The sequence below is a fragment of the Dermochelys coriacea genome, chromosome 2 (assembly GCF_009764565.3).
Source record: "Dermochelys coriacea isolate rDerCor1 chromosome 2, rDerCor1.pri.v4, whole genome shotgun sequence".
Taxonomy (NCBI): domain Eukaryota; kingdom Metazoa; phylum Chordata; order Testudines; family Dermochelyidae; genus Dermochelys; species Dermochelys coriacea.
Genome location: NC_050069.1, coordinates 225,995,255 through 226,016,764, shown reverse-complemented (window position 1 = coordinate 226,016,764; position 21,510 = coordinate 225,995,255). Strand labels below are relative to the sequence as shown.

Sequence of the window (21,510 nt, the reverse complement as noted above, 5' to 3'; positions counted from 1 at the left end):
ACTACTTGTTGGAATTTAACCTGGTCATTAGTGACTCAAAGTGCTTACCTTCTAAAGGTTAAAAAATGGCCTAAGTGAGATGGATTGGCAGTCGCAGTTCAGTTCTGAGTGGACAAGTGTTCCCATAACAAAATTCAGTACTCTTGGTATACATCTAGGAACAAGAAATGCAAGCCATGCCCACGGAATGGGAGACTGTATCCTAAAGCACTGACTATGAGAAGGATCTACGAGTCATAATGGACAAGCAACTCAACATGACATTGATGTTGTGGTACAAAGGGCTAATGTGATCCTTGGATGTATAGATGGGGAGTAGTAAGCAAGAATAGGGATGTGATTTTTACCTCCATATACGGCATTGATGAGACTGATGCTAGTATACTGCACAGAGTTCTGGTGTACACTTTTTAAAAAGGATGTTCAAAAATTGGAGCGGGTGCAGAAAAGAGACACAAAAATGATTTGATGGTTGCAGAAAATACCTTAAAGTGGAAGACTTAAAGGGATCAATCTGTTTAGCTTATCAAAAATAAGATTGAGTGGTGACTTGTATGTAGTGTATAAATACCTTCGTGGGGAGAAAATACTGGGTACCAAAGGGCTTTTTAATGTAGTGGAGAAAGGTATAACAAGAGGCAATGGCTGGAAGCTGAAGCCAGACAAATTCAAACTGGAAATAAGGCATAAATTTTTAACAATGAGGGTGATTAACCATTGGAACCAATTACGAAGGGTAGTGATGAATTCTCTAGTGCTTGATGTCTTCAGATCAAGTCTGGATGCCTTTCTCCAAGAAAAGCTTTAGTCAAACACAGTTTATTGATAGGGCTCAGTACAGTGTCAACTGAATGAAATTTAAAGGCCTCTGATATACAGATATAGACCTAGATATTTAAGGGTCCCTTATGACCTTAAACTCTGTGAATGTTGGCAGTCTGATCTACCAGGTGAAGGAACTGAATGGTGACTGAGCTACCTTTTTTAGCTCTGCAGATGGTTCCTCTGACAGAGGGGCATCTGAACAGCATAGTATTGTACTTGTTGTGTGGATAAATAACAAGAACTTCAGTTTCTGGAGTTGTCTGTCAGCTAAGTACCAATTATAAACTTCTAGTTCATATGAGAAACTAAAAACCAGTAACTATTTATGTCACATTCATTTGCAGCAAACCTTTGGGTCCAGCAATTTAGTTGTACTGGACTTTAATTAGTATGATAAGACTGTTAAATTATGCATTTTTACAGTGATAAGTGGTACCTTTTCTCACCATTCTGACCTAAGTTAACAATCTTTCAATTCATCTTTATTACGTTTTTAAAAGTGACGGGTGAACCTAGTTTTAAGAAAACAAAAGTCATAACACTGGCTAAAGAAAGGCAATGTATAGACAGCTGCTTGTCAAGTTGACTTATTATATTTCAGCTAATACACCTTGATCCTGACCTGCAAATATCTCTTGCTGTTCCAACCTTGGGCTTTTCTTGAGCAGGCTTCTAATCGTGCCATTTGTGTAGTGGTATTGAGATGTGGACAAACATACAGTAGAAAGTAGGGTAAGAATATTTCCTGGTGGCTTAATATTTGAATCTACCTATCCTAAAGTGAAAGGCTATGTGTTGTCCTATACTGTGCATTAATGTAAATGATAAAAGTAGAGTTACTGCTTCATGACGCTATAGATAAGATTGTGAAACCCTTCCATTTTATAAAAACCTCTTCTTCCCACAGAGTCATAAATTGGCTGTCTAGATTTTTGGAAAAAGAGGAATAAAAATTGGAATACAAGGTCTCAGGAAAGAGACATTTTTAGAAACCTTTTTTATAGAATTCCTTTTTAAAAAAAATTGCACAAGATTTTTTAACATAAATATACATTTTGTAGGTTTGCTGATTTAATCTTTTGTGCTCTTAATTAAAAAACTGGCTTTAATTTAAACATCAAATGGAATTGTAAGCAATTGTCTAGTCTGATTGTTTTTGATATTTTAGGAAGATGTTAAAACACAGATGTTTTAGTGTGGTTATGGAATATGCACACAACTACATTTTTGTTAATAGATTCATAGATTCCAAGCCCAGAAGGGACCATTATGATCATCTAGTTTGACCTCCTGTATATCACAGACCATAGATCTTCCCCAAAATAATTCTTAGAGCATATGTTTTAGAAAAACCCCAATCTTGATTGAAAAATTGTTATTAAGGGGGAGAGTACACCACAAACCTAGGTAAATTGTTCCAGTGGTTATTTATGCCTCGTTTCCAGTCTGAATTTGTCCAACAATTGGGTCAGATTATGCCTTTCTCTGATAAATTGAAGAACCCATTATTAAATATTGTTCCTCACGTAGGTACTAATTTATAGACTGTAATCAAGTCACCCTTTAACCTTCTCTTTATTAAGCTAAATAGATTGAGCTCCTGGAGTCTGTTACTTTAAGGCATGTTTTCTACTCCTTTAATCATTCTTGTGGCTCTTCTCTGAACCTTCTCTAATTTTGCAATATCTTTCTTGAATTGTGGACAGTAGAACTGGATGCAGTATTCCAGCATCACGTGCACCGGTGCCAAATACAGAGATAAAATAACCTCTCTCTCCCTACTCAAGATTCCCCTGTTTATGCCTCTGAGGATCACATTAGCCCTTTTGGCCACAGCATTGCACTGGGAGCTCACTTGCAGCAAATTATCCACCAAAACCCCAGATCTTTTTCACATGCATATTTAATACATGTGCTAAAAACATATTTACACTAATATGAACTATTAGTGTATATAGAGTAACTCGTACATCTCCATTTTTTATTCTGATTTACACTTCAGGGCTTTCCTCCCCTGCCAAATAATTTGTGATCTCTTTGCATTTCTTGTAATACCACATTGCAAAAGCAATACCCACTAAACGGAAAGGATTTGGAAGTGTCAGTGTTCTCTCCTGATCAACTGAGCATGGCACCAAATAGTGTAGTTTGAGAGTGGACAAAAATGCCAATCTAGTGGTCACTAGTTATAAGAGTTCCCAATAAAGTGAAGAGGTGCAAGGTGCAGATTTACTTAGTGTGCTTGTGAAAAGAGATTCAATGAAGAAAAGTGAAGTAGAACAATATGATTGTGGCAAAAACAAGAGAAACTATGCTTACAATATATTGTAAAGCATAAACTGCAGGTACGTAAGCAGGATATTTTCAAGAGGGGTTTCACAGTAGTACTCTCGGTTATGGCTTGCTAACCCTACACTGGGAGAAGAAGCAGAATTTGTAATTTCTTTGGCTCCCCTCCCTTCTAACCAATGGCCAAAAAGGTCTTTAATAAACTCCACTTCCCACTCCTGCACTCATTAAGAATGTTTGAGGTTAGCCTGTCAGAGACTAAACTACAAGTTTCTATATAGAACCTTAGCACTGCCAAAATTGTCTTGTATATTTTGTCAACTACTGTAGACTCCTCTTTAAATTCAGTTATACCCCTGAACTAGATATTTCAGAGTAATGATGCAAAAGGTTAACCTATAAGCATTACCGGTTAACCTGTCTTAACCATTAACCCTGCGCTAGCTGGCCTGCCAACCCCAGTGGGCACACGCCACGCAGACGGAGCGAGCCCAGACACTTAATCGGTTAACCGTTTAAACAATATTTTATCATTTAAACGGTTAAGTTTTTAAATGGTATTTACATCCCTATTTCAGAGGTCCTTGCAAGTTGAACAGCAATATGTGCTTTAATTAAATTTAAATTCTGATGTTGTATTCCGAGTTTCCCTATTTACAGAGCCCACTTCTGAGTTTCAGAATCACTCCTAGTAGTAACACAATTGAACTGTTTGCTCCATTCAACAGAAGGGGTTTCCTCTGGAGCACCACAAGCTGCTGCAGCCTCCTCCAGGAGGGGGTCCTGAAAGAAGCTGTCAGGGCAAGAGGAACTGGTTTTGAGAGTGAATTTAGGAGTCTTCTCTTATTGTGACAGGGAGGAAAGAAAAAGAAGGAAGGAGGTACCATATTGCACCAGTCTGTCCCTCCTTTGATTGATTTTTATATAGGAAAGAGGAAGGAGGCAGGTAACTTGATAGAGCTAGGGGAGAGGAATAATGGGATAGGGGAGCTGTTATGCAAAGAAGAGGGAAGGATTTAAACGGTTGGAATAATAAAGGCTGTATGGCCTATACATATATAGTAGTACAGAGAAACCTTCCTAATCAAATTCTTTAGGAAGAATGTTATGAGTACATGTTCTACAATGGTGCTATGGAGAGTTACTATCAATCTGACTAAGCTGACTCAAGTATTCTTCTAATTCACATTTGCCTGTGTTAAATGGGATAGAGCCTAAAATTACTTAACCTTTTTTTAACTTACTTAACAACAACAACAACAAACTTTATATGAAAGTTTTTGAAAACTTTTTGGTGATTGTAACTCAAATTTGTAGAATGTCGTCACCACTGTTCATTAATAATCTGAATCTTGCTAATTATTCATATGTATTTCTTTCCAAAAAGACCACTGAGTTCCACCTTAATGAAGTTGCTGTTAAATATAGAACTTTTTTTGCTGCATTCCATTTAGTCTCAATCAGGACCATGTTAGTCAAGCTAAATGAGAAGTGCTTTGGAAGTTCAGCAATTATCTTCCAAGTTTAATCTTTTAATATAGTATCTGTATTGGAGTTAAAAAGCCAAAATAGATTTTTATGCATCTTGCACTTTACTGTTTAGTGCTGTAAATGTACTGATAGACAAACTAGATTATGATGATCAGAATAGAATTTGCTCAGTTGGAGGTGCAGCCCAAGTAGTAGCCAGATTCAGGTTAATCTCTCCAACTGAGATTTACAAGGCATTTTCTTAGAGCTGTCTGCTCTTTCACCCAACATTACTGTCTTGACACAACATCCTATAAAGATCGAAAGCAAGATTACTGGAAGCATTACAAGGGATTATTTTCTAGCTGAATTTCTAGTTGTTACTTACCTCATCTTTGTAGTAGAATGTCTTTGGTTTTTGCTTTTGTGCAACAAAATATATTCAGTAGTTGATGTATGTTGCATTTTTTAAGTGTCATGACTGGATTCTCTTTGTTCTTCTAGTATTTCTGTAGATAAAATAAGTCACACAGCTTTCTGTGATTTTTCTGATTTTGAGTTTTCCCTGTCAGCAAGTGGAACTAGAATCTGTTTTGTTTTTTTTTAAATTGGAGAGTCCTGAAGAAATCCTCATTCTTGATGCAGACCACAGCAGATGGAATCAAAGTGTTTCTATTTCTTTACTTTATGGGTTCCTTTTCTTAGACAGAAGGGATCTGTTCAAAGGACTGAAACTTTTCTTTCCCTTTCTTGGTTATATCATCAGAATTGTAACAAGGGCCATTTTGTTTTCTTTATTGTTCAGCATTTACAATCTCATTGGCAACTTCAGTTTATGGGCTTTCTTGCTTTTTTCCTGGGAGGATTTCACAAGATATCTAATTCTCTTTCTTTTAGGACTAGAAGGGTGTCTAATACTTCTGATTACCAAAATTTACTAGAAAAACTCACCAGAACCTTTCACCTGAAGAAGACTGTGGTTTTTGAAAGGCACAGATAGTCATTAAAATTCCTTAATAATCATGTTAGAGTGGTTCCCCTGAGAGAAGTCTGTAGCAATCTGACAGAAATAATTTCTTCTCGGAGTTTTTGTATAGGAGCCAGTTTAAGAAAGGTCAGAGGAGGGAAGAGGAGTGTCTGTTTTTGTTAGAGTCCTGAAGATTACTACAGCTTTTATTATTCTAACTGATAAGACATAACAATCACTCTTTTCCCATCCATTGTATCTCTCACCTGAACTTCATCTGTAATGTCCTAAAATCATAGTTGCTATTCCATTAGCTGAGAAAAGTTTATCTCCTTGCTTGGAAATTGAGAGATATGGAGAGGGACTCGAAACCCGATTTCTTGTATATAGTATAATTTAAATCTTTGGGCCTGCCCTAGGTTTGTTTTAAATTCCCTTCTGTCCAGTTTCCTTCTCACAAAGATAATGATATGCTATGTTGTTTAGTAATTTATTTGTGGTTGGTTACTTTTTTTTAATACTTTAAAAACTCTATCTTCCAAGATGAGCCCCACATGCCTGGCAGCATTTTAGACCTAAATTATACAGCAAGCCCCTTTGATTTAAACAAATCCAAAACAAAATAAACTTGGAGCAGTAGCTCTTGATTGTGCTTTTCTCAAGACAAATGTGTGTTTAGTAAACAGTCTTAAGAATAGACCAAAGAATTTTAGCTTCTGGCCAAACCAAAATTTACCACAATTTTCCATATTTTATTTCCATAACTTTCTCTAAATTGCTACAAGGTTAGTACCTGAGATCTGCAGCATCTTATTAGGTAGTTCAAGTTTTTCATTTTTAAGTTCAATTACTTCTGACACGAAAAGATTTCAGCTTTGCTAACTCACTTTTCAAAATACATGATGTCAAGTTAGAGGCAACCCTTCAGTATTAATAAAAGAAAATACAATTCAAATATCATTGAGATAGTGTACACTATAACTTCAAAATGTATAATATAGCAGCTAAATCAGGGGTGGGCAAACTTTTTGGCCCGAGGGCCACATCTGGATATGGAAATTGTATGGTGGGCCATGAATACTCACAAAATTGGGGGTTGGAGTGTAGGGGGAGTGAGGGCTCCAGCTGGGTATGTGGGCTCTGGGGTGGGGCCAGAAATGAGGAGTTCAGGGGTGGGAGGGGTTTCTGGCAAGGGTATGGGTGGGGGGTTGAGGGCTCTGGGGTGCAGGAGCGTGGGACCGAAGGGTTCGGAGGGTGGGAGGGGGATCAGGGTGGGGGCAAGGAGTTGGGGCGTGGGAGGGGGTCTGGGTGGCGCTTACATCAAGCAGCTCCCAGAAGCAGCGGCATGTCCCCCCTCTGGCTCCTATGTGGCGGCACGGACCAGTGGCTTTGCGCACTGTCCCATCTGCTGGTGCTTCCCCTGCAGCTCCTGTTAGCCCCATTTGCTGGCCAATGGGAATTGCGGGGGGCAGCGCTTGGGGCCAGGGGCAGCGTGCGGAGCCCCTTGGATGCCCATACGCATAGGAGCTGGAGGGGGGACGTGCCGCTGCTTCTGGGAGCCGCGGAGAGCAAGCCTCCGACCCCGCTCCTCGGCAAGAGCCTAAAATGTCTGAAGGATCAGATTCTCCCCCCGGGCCATAGTTTTCTCACCCATGTGCTAAATAAATACCCACTGGTGATAGAGAGAGCCCTGAAATGTTAAGCTTATTGTAACAGGGTGGCTATCAAAGAAAGATGCAGAAACAGGGGGATCTCGAGTAGGAGTAGAGAGGTTATTTTACTCTGTATTTGGCACTGGTGCTACCGTTACTGGAATACTGTGTCCAGTTCTGGTGCCCACAATTCAAGAAGGATGTTGATAAATTGGAGAGGGTCCAGAGAAGAGCCACAAGAATGATTAAAGGATTAGAAAACATTCACTATAGTGATAGACTTAAGGAGCTTAGTCCTTTTAGCTTAACAAAGAGAAGGTTAAAGAGTGACTTGACTATTGTCTATAAGTACCCACATGGGAAACAAATATTTAATAATGCGCTCTTCAGTCTAGCAGACAAAGGCATCACACGATCCAATGGCTGAAAGTTGAATCTAGACAAATTCAGACTGGAAATAAGGTATATTTTTTTTTAATGGTGAGAGTTATAAACCATTGGAACAGTTTACCAAGATTGTGGTGGATTCTCCATCATTGACAATTTTTAAATCAAGATTGGAAGTTTTTCTAAAATATCTGTTTAGGAATTATTTTGGGGAAGTTCTATGGCCTGTGTTATACAGGAGGTCAGACTAGATGACCACGATGATCCCTTCTGCCTTAGAATCTGTGAATTTAATTGGGGCCACTGGGAGCTTCATCTCCCAGTGGCCCCAATCCATCCATAAGATGACTTGGCATATGCACTAGCAATTATGACTGCTCTTACAATAGCAATCGGATTTGTTGGTGGTGAAATAAGTTATTCGGAGTTGGGCTCTGCTGAGTCTAGTGGCCCCCAGTGAGGCTAGCAGCACTTCAGCCCATTTCTGTGGGGGTAAGGAAATTCTGTGCACACATCAATTTCTGCAAAATTCTGCATTGCACAATGGCACAGAATTCCCCGAGGAGTAACAGAAGAGACAATCTTCCTGCATTCAGCCCCTCTGCAGCTGCAATTACAGGGAAAGTCCTGCTGAACCCCTATAGCCCTGGGCAAAAAACTGTGCTCAGTTAGGATGGTGTGAGAGCAGTCACACTTTGGAACTGCGAAAGGCTAGAGCATGCTGACTACGATGGAGTTTTGCAGATTTTATTTTAGCTGTAAAGTTCTAACAAGCCTCCACTGACCATGTGCAAATTGAGATTTTAGAAAGCTTATAACTTGGCCAAATTTGACCAGATTTTCCTGGGAGTAGCAAAGGGTACATCCCTGCCACAAAAACCATGCTCCTGCCAAATGTCAAGTCCCTGCTCCAAAGCTTGGGATGTTCAAGCTCCTTAATGGAACCATAGTAAGGATATTTTTAATGTGACAAAACACTATATCTTTCCCTAAATTCCTTCTCTGAAATGGCAGAACTCTTTTGACTGAAATGTTCCAAAATATTTAGCCTGCAGCAGGTATCTGGGATGGAAGATTTCAGCCCAAATGGTTAAAGTTTTGCAATGTTACATAACTGAAAACAGGATCTTATAGTGGGAAATGTCAGACAACCTGACATAAATGGTGCTGCTAATTCCGCTTATAACATTATTTCTCCCGGGTAACCAATAGCTCCTATTCCTCTCTACCTGAAGGAAATCCAGATTATATGCCCTAATTAGACATTTCATATCTCATATACATGGGCACAGCACACTTCTTGTTTTATGTTTTGGCGAAGGGTGCGAGGTAGGAGAAGATAAAAAGAATCATCAGGAGTGTGTGTGTGTGTGTGTGTGTTGAGGAAAGGAGGCAACTCACACACACAGTTTGCCATTAAAAAGGAAACAAATGCAATTCAGTGCACAGTACTGACTTTGGTATTTATATGTTTAGAATGTATACCACATGAGATATTTGAACCCACTGTACATGAAGAGCCAGTCTTTGATGCCTCAGAAGCCCAGAGTGGTATGACATGCTCTGACATATGCACAACTGAGAGCCATACAAAAGTATAATCAGAACCTCTAGTCTGATGTAAGAAGCAGCTATTACAGAAAATGAGAGCAAAAATCCCAAGAAAACATGCAAGTCCTGAAAGATCGAGAGATTACATAAAGGACATTGATGTAATGTCTCATGATAATTATGGATGAGCATGGGTTAATTAGTATTTAATATTTAGACTATGGTAGCATCCACAGTGTAGAAGGGGTAGGTGAAGACAGAATCCCTGAGGTGAAGAATTTACAATCTCGCCCAGCACCTTCTGGGTCTGTATTTTTGAATACCCAAAAAAAAAAAAAAAGGTTCTACTTGGTGCCTACAGTTAACATTAGAGATATTAATAGCAGTATTTGAAATGCCAAAGCCCACAGAAAACTAATATTGTAGAATTATAACCAGATCTCATTCTTAATGCATTTGGTAGAAATTTACGGCCATATAGTTTGCACATTGGGAGTTTAGAATACAAAACTCCAACAAATTTAAATATTTTGATGTGAGCAGGCATGTAAATCAGGCAGTGAAATACCATCAACGCTTTTGTCTAAAATAAAGGTATTTTCTTCACCAGCAAATAGCCAGCCACTATTCAGAAATTAATTTAAGATTTTGGAGTTTTTATACTAGTTTTCATAGAGGTTGTAGTCCTGTCAGTAACAATAATACATTCAAATATGAATGGGTTTCATTTCTCGTATGTGGAATTTTGTTTCACAATAACAATAAGACATTCTCCAGGCTCAGTGATTTCAGTATCAGGTTTATTATTGATTGCTCTTCTTGCTTTAAGGGTACTCAGTCTTTGGCCCTGTCCCTTTATACTACTATCCAAGAAGTGCTAGAATTGGAGGGAAAATGCTTGTCCCTTATTAAATACTCTTTTCCCTACACCTGAGGTATTCCTTAAAAGTGAAATAGCATTAAGTGCTAAAAATAGGCTGTATATGAACTTTTAAAAAGTATACCACTTTTCAATTTCTGTGGCCACTTAGGGTAACATAATCAGTTCTTTGTGATTCTAGTGAGTATGTAGGGGATTTTGTGCCAAGAAAGGTGTGTTCTGAGCAGTGCCTACATGTCTGGTACTGTTGAATTCTAATCTTCCTTCTGAAACAAACTTCCTGTGTTGCCTTAGGCAAGTTACTTAACAGTTTTGCCTCAGTTTCCTCATAACATTCCCTCTGAAGATTGTTGTGAGGTTTAAAATCTTCTAAAGGTGGAAAAATACATGGAACATTGAATAAAAAATAATTAGAAAAAAAAGACTTAAGGTTAGTAAAAGAACTGTTTGTTTGTACAGAGGTTATACAAAAAGTTATTTCATAAGCTTGGACCCAGATGTGGAAAAAAAATCCTGTTTCTGGATAGTCTACAGGACACATAGTATAACACGCAAAAATTCAGACCTAGAATGTAAGCGAGGAATTGTAAATCTGAAACAATTCGCACAGATATAGGAAGTGAGAAAGCAAAAAAAAGTTTAATGTGCATCACCCTAATCAAATTATTTTATTATTATTAGCAAATGATTTTTTAAGAGAGAAGCCATACTTCCTTTGAACCCTCAGGATTCAGTTTTAATCAGATGAGATATATAGAAATTAGTGATGCCTATTGACTGATAAATATTGGAAGTATACAGCAATGGGGTAAAATGTAAAGAAAGGGGACAATACAGTCTTACAGAGAACTTCATTTTCAAGTGAGTAAGCGGGCTTTGATCAGCCATAGGAAATGAAATACAATTGTATATACAGAATATAAGATGAATATTTGCGAATTGTTGCCTGTTCTGAATATTGCCTACAGAGCCTGAGACAGCAAGAGATAAAACAATAGACACACATTATTAAGGCTTGATTCAAAGCCCATTGAAGTCGATGAAAATCTTTCCACTGATTTCAGTGGGCTTTGGATTATGCCCTTAAAGTAGAATATGTATCCAAATTTAATTTGAGCTCTTTGGGCTAGCATTCTGCAGTTTTCTTCAGACAAATCTTTTGGCAAAACAATTCACTCTTAACAGCCAAACAGGAGATTTATCCAAGCTACCAGAAGTACCACCTATCTGAAAAACAAAACTGTGTGGACATCGTCTTAGAACTTGGAGCCATCCACAATAGTCTACCCAGATGGAAGAGAGAACATGTATCTTCAATTAGCAACTCAGAAACAACAGTGCAGAGCTGTTAGGATATGTAAAGATATGGGGTCCAGAACGATATCATCATTATTGCCACATAATGTGTGTATTTGCTTCAATCTGATGTACATACACTGAAAACACACCAAAGATGTCATGTTGTCAGTCCTTTCTGAGAGTGAACCTGCTAGAAATAAAAGTTGCAAGGAAATGGAGTGCATATTATACAGGTGAAAAGTAAAACTGAGCCATAGAAACAGACAGTCCAATGTGATATTTTCTCCCTCTATTATAGATTGTTAATCTGAGGCGTCTTTTGTCGCTGTGTCAAGAGTAGGAGGTGATCTGTTTGTCTATCGCTGCTGGTGCCGTATATCAGTTGGATGCCTTCCTAAATCAATGTAAAAGGAGTAAAATGAAAAGGCTGCTTTCATGCTATATAACAAGTGCTGATAGTCATTAAAGTCTGGGTGGTCTCAATCAACAGAGAACCTCTCAGACTGTATGTCACACTTCCCTTCCAATTCACTGAGTCAATTGATGCTTACATTCTGCCTTAAAAAAAAAAGGTGGGACAGAGGCAAATGAATTAAGAAATTATTTGCAGGTACTGCACATCTAAACTGGGAAGGAGAACCCATGTAGAATGTCTTTCAACCCTGGATATTTAAGAATAAACACTCAATCTTCTGAATGCACTGGGGACACAGTAGTCAGAACTCTAATATCAGACCAAATTATCTAATAAAGTGTTATTGAGCTACTAAGACTAATCCTGTTAATTTGGAAACCACCACTTAAAAAAGATCCACAATTATTCACTGTAACAGTAGGGAGATCACTTACATAACAGCATTTATACAGATTTACTGCATACTGTAGTTTAGTCTGTCTGCCTGTCTGTCTTTCTTTTGTCCCAGGAGCCAATCAACATTTAGAACATATTGCTATTCTCTGTATTTGAAATTTGTGGTTAACTCTTCCATTCAGTCACATTTTGTGATACGAAGGATTCACATATAATGTGTAAGAGGATGTAAATCAACTACTGTAAGGCTCAGACTTCCTCACAAAAGCTGATAGCCACTTACAATGTGTAGTCTTCGCAGGATTCAGTGTAAACCGACAGAAATCAGTAAATGTCATTTCAGCTAATGCTGAAATCAATGGAAAAAATGTCAGTTAGTAACTGTCAACAGGAGTGCAGCCTCTCCCCTCCTCCCTTGCTCCTGCAGGGATTAGGTGTCACCAACCTGATGTTGTGCAGGGAGTCCTATGCAACTCTGTCGTCATGGGAGTGAGGGAACAGGACCCTGACAGCTGGATTGCAGAGGTCTCCCTGGGCTGCTGCAGGGCTGGTGACACTCTTCCTGCAGAAGCAAGGTACAGGAAAAGCTGCAGTCTTGGGAGGGCAGAGTAGAGACCCCCAGCACTCCCAGCTGGTACAGGAGCAGGACTGTAGTGGGCTCCCTGCACTGCCGTGGGGCCAGTACCACCCAATCCCTGCAGGTATAAGGTGCGGCAAAGGCTGTGGTCTTGGTGAGCAGAGCACAAACCCCAAATCAGGGCTCCAAGAAGGATGAGGACAAGTGCTGGCCTTGAGATAGGCCACCCTGCTGCTGAATGACTCTGTCCCCATAACAGCTCCCTGCTTCCCATAACAGTGGGGCTGCAGAGGACTCCCTGCATGGCCACTGGGCAGGTGACACCCATGGGAAAGGCTGTGGTTGTGGCAGGGCAGAGCAGGGACTGCTGGCCATGGCCTCAAGAAGGAAGCCAAGTCCCCTGCCATGGGGGAGGTTACTCCACTGCTGAATGATTTTTAATAGGCAGAAGGTTTAAAACATACAGGAAGTACTTCTTCACACAGTGCACAGTTAACCCTTGGAACTCACTGCCAGGGGATGTTTTGAAGGCCAAAACTGTAATTGGATTCAATAAATAATTTAGATAAGATCATGGAGGACCGGTCCTTCAATGGCTATTAACCAAAATGGTCAGGGATGCAAGCCGGTGCTCTGGATATCTGTCAGCTTCTGACTGCCAGATGGTGGGACTGGACGACAGGGGATGGATCACTTGCTAATTGCCCAGTTCTGTTCGTTCTTTCTGAAGCATCTGGCACTGGCCACTGGCAGAAGACAGGATACTGGGCTAGATGGACCATTGGTCTGACCCTGTATGGCCATTCTTATGTTCTTATGGGGTGGCCTCCCCCATGGCTGGGAGCTTGTCCTCTTCCTCCTTGCATTTCTGGCCAAGGGGGTATGCTCTGCCCCACACTGTACCTTCCCTCACCTTGCACCTCCAGGGATCGGGTGTAGCTGGCCATGTGGCCATGCAGGGAGTCTTCTTCAGCTGCACTGTTACAGTCCTGCTCCCTCACTCACCAGCCAGATGTGTGGGAGCCATCTCCAGGCAAGAACAGCTCAGCAGTACTGGGGTTCATCTTCCTCCTTGTAGTCCTGGCTGGGATTCTCTGCTCCACAAGGCCTGGACTGCAGCCTCCCTCGTACCTTGGTATCTTGGGGCACCTTGGCCATGCAGGGAGCCCCCTGCAGCCCCACTGTCAACACTGCCCTAATCCCAACCCCCCACCCACACACTTAATTTCCAACAAATGTAAAAATAAAAATAGTCTTCCTTTTTTATTTTCAACTAAGTTGTTACAATTTATATGCCGAAAAGCTGGGGAAAAAGTGTAAGTTAAAGGTGCTGGGGTGGCCTGCTTTAACTTATATAATCATGACTGAGGCAACACCATATCCCAGAACCAACACCATATCTTTGCCATATCCCCTCTCCCTTCCAACAATTCCATGGAGTTTTACTACCAATGTTAATGTTGACTGGGTTGGCATTTGTTTAGGAGATTTCCCTTTGGTAGTATGGAACCACCACCTGGGAGATGTCTGGTCCAGTGGCTGTCTGTACATTCTCTGGTTGTACAACTACTATAGAAAGCTGGGAGGGCATATTACCCAGAATTCAGGCACACCCCCATCTTCAGTTAGTTTTGATGACCAAACCCTTTAGTGATTCCTTAAGAGCACAAACCCCACCTTCTAAAGTAGTTGTTCACTGGAAACTCCACAAGGAAAACCTTGCCCAAATTACTGGTCCTAGGATGGTATTAACATAAATTGCACTTAATGGGAATGTATTTGACAGGTGCCGAGTGTGTGAGTTGTTCTTAGTCATGTGTTAAATAATTCTAAATCGTGGCCTGTTAATACAGAATTTACCAAATAAACATTAATTTGAGAAGAAATAAAAATAAAAAATGATAAAAGTGAATTTCATTTTTATTATTCAGAATAGGATGAAATCATCTTATCTTTCAGTCTGTTATGTTCATATACTTATTAAAATATTTCTGTAAAACAAGTTTATATAGAAAAGGAAATATACACAAATGGCAATTCAGCACTATTCAAAGTCAATGGAAATTAGGCATCTAACTGCTATTTGTGTCTTTGAAAATCTCCCTGGTACTATTTTATTACATGGGGCCTAGGGTGACCAGATAGCAAGTGTGAAAAATCGGGACAGAGGAGTGGGGGGTAATAAGCACCTATATAAGACAAAGACCCAAATATCAGGACAGTCCCTATAAAATCGGGACATCTGGTCACCCTAATGGGACCTGATCTAACACCCATTTAAGTAAATGGAAAGGCTCTAACTGACTTAAGAATGTTGGACGTGTCCCCTTCCACCATTTTTGCCTATATAGAATAAAGTTTTAAAGTGTACCCTTATATCATTTAGCTTTGGGAAAGATGCGTAGTATTTTTTAACATGTCAAGTATGGACTTCATGTGAATACCTCTGAAGTTTTGTAGCAATAACCCTTTAGATATTGAAACTTAAATTGACGCTTTGTTTCAATTGATAATCATGTTTGGTAATAAATCAGGTCATTCAATGGGCATATTTGTCAAAATCGAAGCCCTATTCCTGTAATTGCTTGAATGCACGTGGATCTGATTGCAGGATTTGAGCCTATGTACCCCAGCCTCCTGCAAGAAGTCACCTTCAGCGCTCATTAACTTCAGTGGAAATTGAAGGTGTTCACTGCTTTTCATAATCATATCTGAAGCCGGAGCAACACTAGAAACTTTTGCATGTATAGTAATGCCACTTCTGCCAGTACTGCTTATTTTTTGCAGAAAGACTGGTATTGGCTGTATTGGCAAAAGCACTTTTTTGTCTATATAAACTGCATCTCCACTAGGAGGGTTTGCCGGTATAGCTATATGTATAGACAAGGCCTCAGAGAGCTGGGAAAAGCTTTCATTTTGTAGATTCGCAAAAAGAAAAGGAGTACCCGTGGCACCTTAGAGACTAACAAATTTATTAGAGCATAAGCTTTCGTGAGCTACAGCTCACTTCATCGGATGCGTTTTGCATCGGATGCTGTAGCTCACGAAAGCTTATGCTCTAATAAATTTGTTCGTCTCTAAGGTGCCACGGGTACTCCTTTTCTTTTTGCGAATACAGACTAACACGGCTGCTACTCTGAAACCTGTCATTTTGTAGATTCTAATGGATAACATGAGTATTTTAACTAGATATGCTTCATCAGGTGGCTTTAACTACTGTCCACATACACAAAAATAGACAGAAATTATGTTTAATGTTTTGAAGTCTGTTAACATTGTAAATATTTTTATTTTTCTCCTACTTTAGCCAGACAGTGAAATTTCCACTACAGCAGATGATTATAGTTCTGAGGTAAGAATGAAGTTATATTTTACATTTTTAATATGTCACATTTAAACACTGTGGAATAGTTTTAAATATTTTGTTTGTTTAAAAAAAGAGAAAGGAAGTATTAGTTTGAAAATGTTATAAATAACATGAAAATACAATTTATTTTTTTAGCATTCGCAATTAAACAAGCAGCATGCCAGATAAATAACAGGATAAATGCTATATCTAATAAAGTAGTAGGTTTGTAAGCCAATGTAATGGTTTCTTCACTACAACTGCACTTTAATGGTACTGTTCAGAGTTCTGGTTATGCAACTATTTCCCAATGTTAATTTTCTGTGAAGAATTAAACGACAAGTTGAATGATTATCTTTTAACTTGTAAGTAAAATGGAAACTACTTGTTCAGAAAATTAGTTAATTATAGAAAGAAATACCTTGAAATAGTTTGATCCTGTTCACACTGAAGTCATTGTCATCTTGCCATTGAGAGCAGGATTAGGCCCTTAGAGAGTTATTAATAATTAACTTCATGTCAATATGCTATTAATTTTCTTATCTCTTGAGGATTCCTCAAAAACTATGATAGTTTCTTTAATCAGTTGCTAGAGTTTATAATTTAATGTGCTGCCTTGTAATATAGTATTATTATCCCTGCCAATTCCCAGCTCTAACTTTGAGTTAGCACAAGTAGAAAAATTGTAATATTGTCAATTTGAGAACAATACGTTTGAGTCAATATATTGGTCAGCATGTTATATTAAATATATAAAAGCGATGTTAACATATGATTAAGGGTGCAAAGCCAGTTGCTGAAAAGTTAGGAAATGCCAGAATATAGGGTTCTTGTGCACCTTAATTTGGGCCCCTTATGCATATGCATTATGATAATCTTTAATTACATGCTCACATACTGTCTTTTCCCAGGACTCCTGCCTCATTCAGTGCTAATTAAATCAGCAGCTATTCAATATTTTGTTTTATCTTAATTGTTCAATGCTTTATTGCCTTATTTATTGCACACAATTCAAACCCTGCTCTGAATACAGTTATTAATTTTTGCAGGGGCTATTCCATGGCACTCATAACTATAATATTTGAGTGCTTCTCCAACATTAATTAACTTATCTTAACAACATTGCTGTTAGGAGAGAGGCTATTATTATTCCCATTTTACGGACTGGGAACCGAGGAACAGAGGGATTAAAGTAAAAAGTGTCCACAAATTTTAGGTGCTCAGTTTGAAATGCCTACAGCCTGATTTTTTCAGTGTACTTAGCTTCATATAGCACTTTATATGTCGATGGCCCTGCTCCTACTGACTTCATTTTGCAGATGTGAGTGTACAGCACTTCTGCAAATCAGATTAAGGGTCTCACGTTGGGTACACAGAAAATGAGGAACACACAGTAAGGGTATATCTTCACTGCAGAGTTAACTCAAGTTATCTTCACTTGAATTACTCCTCTTGAGTTATCCTAGCTTGTGGGAAAGAGACCACACTGTGAAATAACACTCAAACCATTGTACCCACACCGATGCTGCACTCACTTGTGTGTGGCACTCAGATTTCTGGGGATATATCCCATAGTTCTTTGCACTGCAGTATGCTGAGCCACTCTATGAATTCTTTCCCAGTGATTTGTAAGAAAACTTCTTCATCCTTTCCGGGGATCCTGAGGGAATTGTGGGAAGGCATTGGAGGACCAGCAGTGCTGTAGTGGAGCTAGCCTGCATCTATATGTAGAGTGGTTGTGCTAGGTAACTTAAACTTTAGCTTATATCCCCTGCCAGGCCAGCCAACTCAAGTTAAAAGCACAACCACACTCAAAGTAGGGGATTTTGTATGTGGATGGGACACAAGCTGGTGGCAGTACTTGAGATATAAATCAGGTTAACTTTGCAGTGAAGGCAAGCCCTTAATGAAAAGTTTGGTTTAATTGACTTGCCTAGCATCACACAGGAGCTCTTTGGCAACCTTAATGTTCTCTTAACATGGTTTTTAAATGTGTAATTTTCTAAGTGTTTAAAAAAGCAAGCTAAAAAGAAACAGATGCCATTGTGTGACATCAAATTGAAAATCACATGAATAATCAGCAAGGTTGGAACCTTTAGAACCATCACACAGATCTCTGCCATTTGAGCAAAGGAAGTAACTGATAGCAGTAGTTATCTCTCTAGAGGGCGACAAAATATGCACCTTGCCAGTGGGTTTCAGAGATATTTGCTGACAGCAGAGGAGTGTTCAGATCCAGGAACCTTGGATTCCATTCCAGGCTCTAGAGGGGAGTGTACTCTAGTAGGCACATAGACTTCTACCCCTTCTTCCCAAGCTTGACCCTTTCTGCTCCATCCCCTCCAACCTGTCCCTGTCCCAGTCCTGTCTTTCTCCCCACCTCTGGCTCCTTGTCCAATTCCTATTCTCCTTGCCTATCCAGTACTAGTCTCCTTGATCTACCAGTCCTAGTCTTCCCCTCAGGTCTGCTCATCTGATTCTCAGTTTCCCCCCAGCTCCTTGCCTCTAGTCTTCTTGCCCAGCCAGTGCTAGCCTTTCTGGCTTTTCATCCCATCTGTCTCCCTCCCTCCCAGACTCCAGTTGTTCACCCACTAACTTCCAGTCTCAATTCCTCTTCACGCTCTACTCTCAATCTTTTCCTACCCTGTCCACCATCCAAGTCTCCTTGCTCAGTCAGTCCCAGTCTTATTTTGCAGCCAGTCTCAGTTCCCCCTTACTGGCTCCTTGTTGAGTCTATCTGCCTCCATCCCTGGGCTCCTTATCCAAGCTCTGTCTGCCAATGCCCTTCCCAGCTCCCTGTCCCAGTCTCCTATCTCCCTGGCTTTTTGTCTCAGTCCCTTTGCCCATCCTGTTCCTGTTCTCCTCTGCACACTGGCTCATTGTCAGATCTGGTCTCCTGCCCATCTTCTCTATCGAGTGGTTCCCAGTTGTAATCTACTTGCCCAGTCTCTCCAGCTCCTCATCCTCAGTCTTCGTTTCCCCCCCAGTTACCTCTCTGTCCCAGTTTACTCCTTCCCTTCCGGAGTTTGGCTCTTGTCCCCTTGGATTTGAGTCAAGCATTGAGTTGTCATCAATCATATATTCAGGACAGCCATAATAATACTAATAGGCTATTAGCTCTATACTAAACTTGCCTTTTAATTAACATAAAGCCATTCTGTGGTTACATTTCAATCTTAAAATATGTAGAATATAGTTAAGTTAATGCAAAATAGCCTACTTCTTACCTTAGAACAACTGTTATATTAGTTTCTTTCTGGGAGGGAGTTTGGGTGCAGGAGGGGACTCCAGGCTAGGGAAGAGTGTTGGGGTGCAGGAGAGGGTGGGAGGTGCAGGATCTGAGAGGGAGTTTGGTATAGGAGGGGATTGTGACCTGGGGCAGGGGGCTTGGAATGCAGGAAGGGGTGTGGGGTCTGGTAGGGAGTTTGGGTGTGCAGGTGGTTCCTGACCAGCAGTGCAGCAGGACTCAGGCAGACTGCCTGCCTGTATGCCATGGCCCCATGCCATTCCCAGAAGCAGCCAGCTGCTAGCACGTCTCTGCATGCCCCTGAAAGGAGGTGGACAGCGTGTCTCTGTGTGCTGCCCGCACCCACAAGCGCCGCCCCCGCAGCACCAATTGGCCAGGAACCGGAGTTGCAGGGACGGTGCTGGGGGCAGGGGCAGCGTATGGATCAGTCTCTTCCCCCCCCCCCCAGGGGCCACAGAGAGATGCCAGTAGCCTGCCGCTTCTGGGAGCAGCATGGGGCCATGTCATGCAGGCAGCCTGCCTGAGCCCTACTGAACTGGGGCACCTCTTAGCCCGGGATCCTGCACTGCAGCCCCTAAAGCCCCTGCGTTAATCCGGCCCTGCACCTCGGATTTGAGCCCAAATGGTTAAATTTTTGCAATGTTAAGTAACTGAAAGCAGGATCTTACAGTGGAAAATGTCAGGCAACCTGACATAGGTGGTGCTGCCAGCTCCGCTTATAACATTACTTTTCCTGGGTAACCATTGGCTCCTATTCCCCTCTACTTGAAGGAAATTCAGGTTATATGCTCTGATTAGAGATTTCATATCTCATATACCTTGGCACAGCACATTTTTTGTTATATGTTTTGGCGAAGGGTGAGAGGTAGAAGAAGATAAAAAGAATCATCCGGAGCGCTGTGTGTGTGTTGAGAAAAGGCGGCAACTCACACACCAGTTTGCCATTAAAAAGGAAACAAACACAATTCAGTGCATAGAACTGACTTTACTATGATATGTTTAGAATGTATACCACAGTGAGATATTTGTATCACACCGATTGTACATGAAGAGCCAGCCTTCGATGCCTCAGAAACAGGCTGAGCAGTATGACAAACTCTGACATATTCTCACTTTTCAAAATTCTCAATGTTACAGATGACTGCAGTTGTTCATTAATGTAAATGAAACATATTTACTACTAAAAGTATTATTACGGCTGACATATGCACAACTGAGAGCCATGCAAAAGTATAATCAAAACCTCTAATCTGATGTAAGAAGCAGATATTGCAGAAAGTGAGAGAGAGCAAAAATCCCAAGAAAACATTCAAGTCCAGAGAGATCGAGAAAGAGTACATAAAGGACATTGATGTAATGTCTCATGATAATTATGGATGAGCATGGGTTAATTAGTATTTAATATTTAGACTGTGGTAGCATCCACGCTGTAGAAGGATAGGTGAAGACACAATCCCTGAGTTGAAGAGTTTACAATCTAGCCCAGCACCTTGTGGGTCTGTACTCTTTTTTTGGTATTCTAAAGGTTCTACTTGGTGTCTACAGTTAATATTAGAGATTTTAATAGAATATTTTAAATGCCAAAGAGCACAGAAGACTAATATTGTAGAATTATAATCAGATCTCCTTCTGATCTCTACTTTTTAAAAAAAATACCATTTTTCAGCCTCTTTGAAAACCAAAATGAAAAAAAACCTATGTATGAGCTCATGCTTTTCTAGGAACTCTTGTTCTCTTTCCTGTGAGAGGGACCCCCTCCCTTTTCTCATGAAGTAATAATTCTGTTGCAGAACATAAGTAAACAGTGAGAAACTTGTGCATGCAGTTCAAATAGTTGTTAGCTTTCAAAATCAAGCAATGATTGTTAAGATGCAGAGTGTACAGCTTTTCAGTACATTCCTTTTAATTGTTAAAAGTCAGTGAAATATGTCACTGTCTACGGTGAGATCATGGAACTAGTGTACATGTGTTTTAGGAACTGCATTGAGTTGTCATCAGTCATATATTCAGGTCAGCCGTAATAATACTTTTAGTAGTAAATATGTTTCATTTACATTAATGAACAACTGCAGTCATCTGAAACATTGAGAATTTTGAAAGGTGAGAAAAAATTAAATTCTATATACAGTAGCATAGACTGGACCAATTTTGTATGGAATTGGAGACCGAATCTTGAACTCAGTTTTGTTTCAGGCGTGTAGCGCCTTAC

At 40.1% G+C, this 21,510-nt stretch overlaps 1 protein-coding gene across 21 annotated transcripts in view; it reads left to right on the top strand.

Annotated features, from left to right (window-relative positions):
* The window catches only part of AKAP9 (A-kinase anchoring protein 9), a 232,724-nt gene that overhangs the window by 48,709 nt on the left and 162,505 nt on the right, over window positions 1–21,510 (top strand). For all 21 annotated transcript variants that reach the window (XM_043509321.1, XM_043509325.1, XM_043509336.1 and 18 more), the window contains one exon: window positions 16,016–16,060. In XM_043509321.1, coding sequence (XP_043365256.1) covers window positions 16,016–16,060 — 45 coding nt within the window. Of the gene's footprint in view, window positions 1–16,015; window positions 16,061–21,510 lie in introns of those variants that run through there.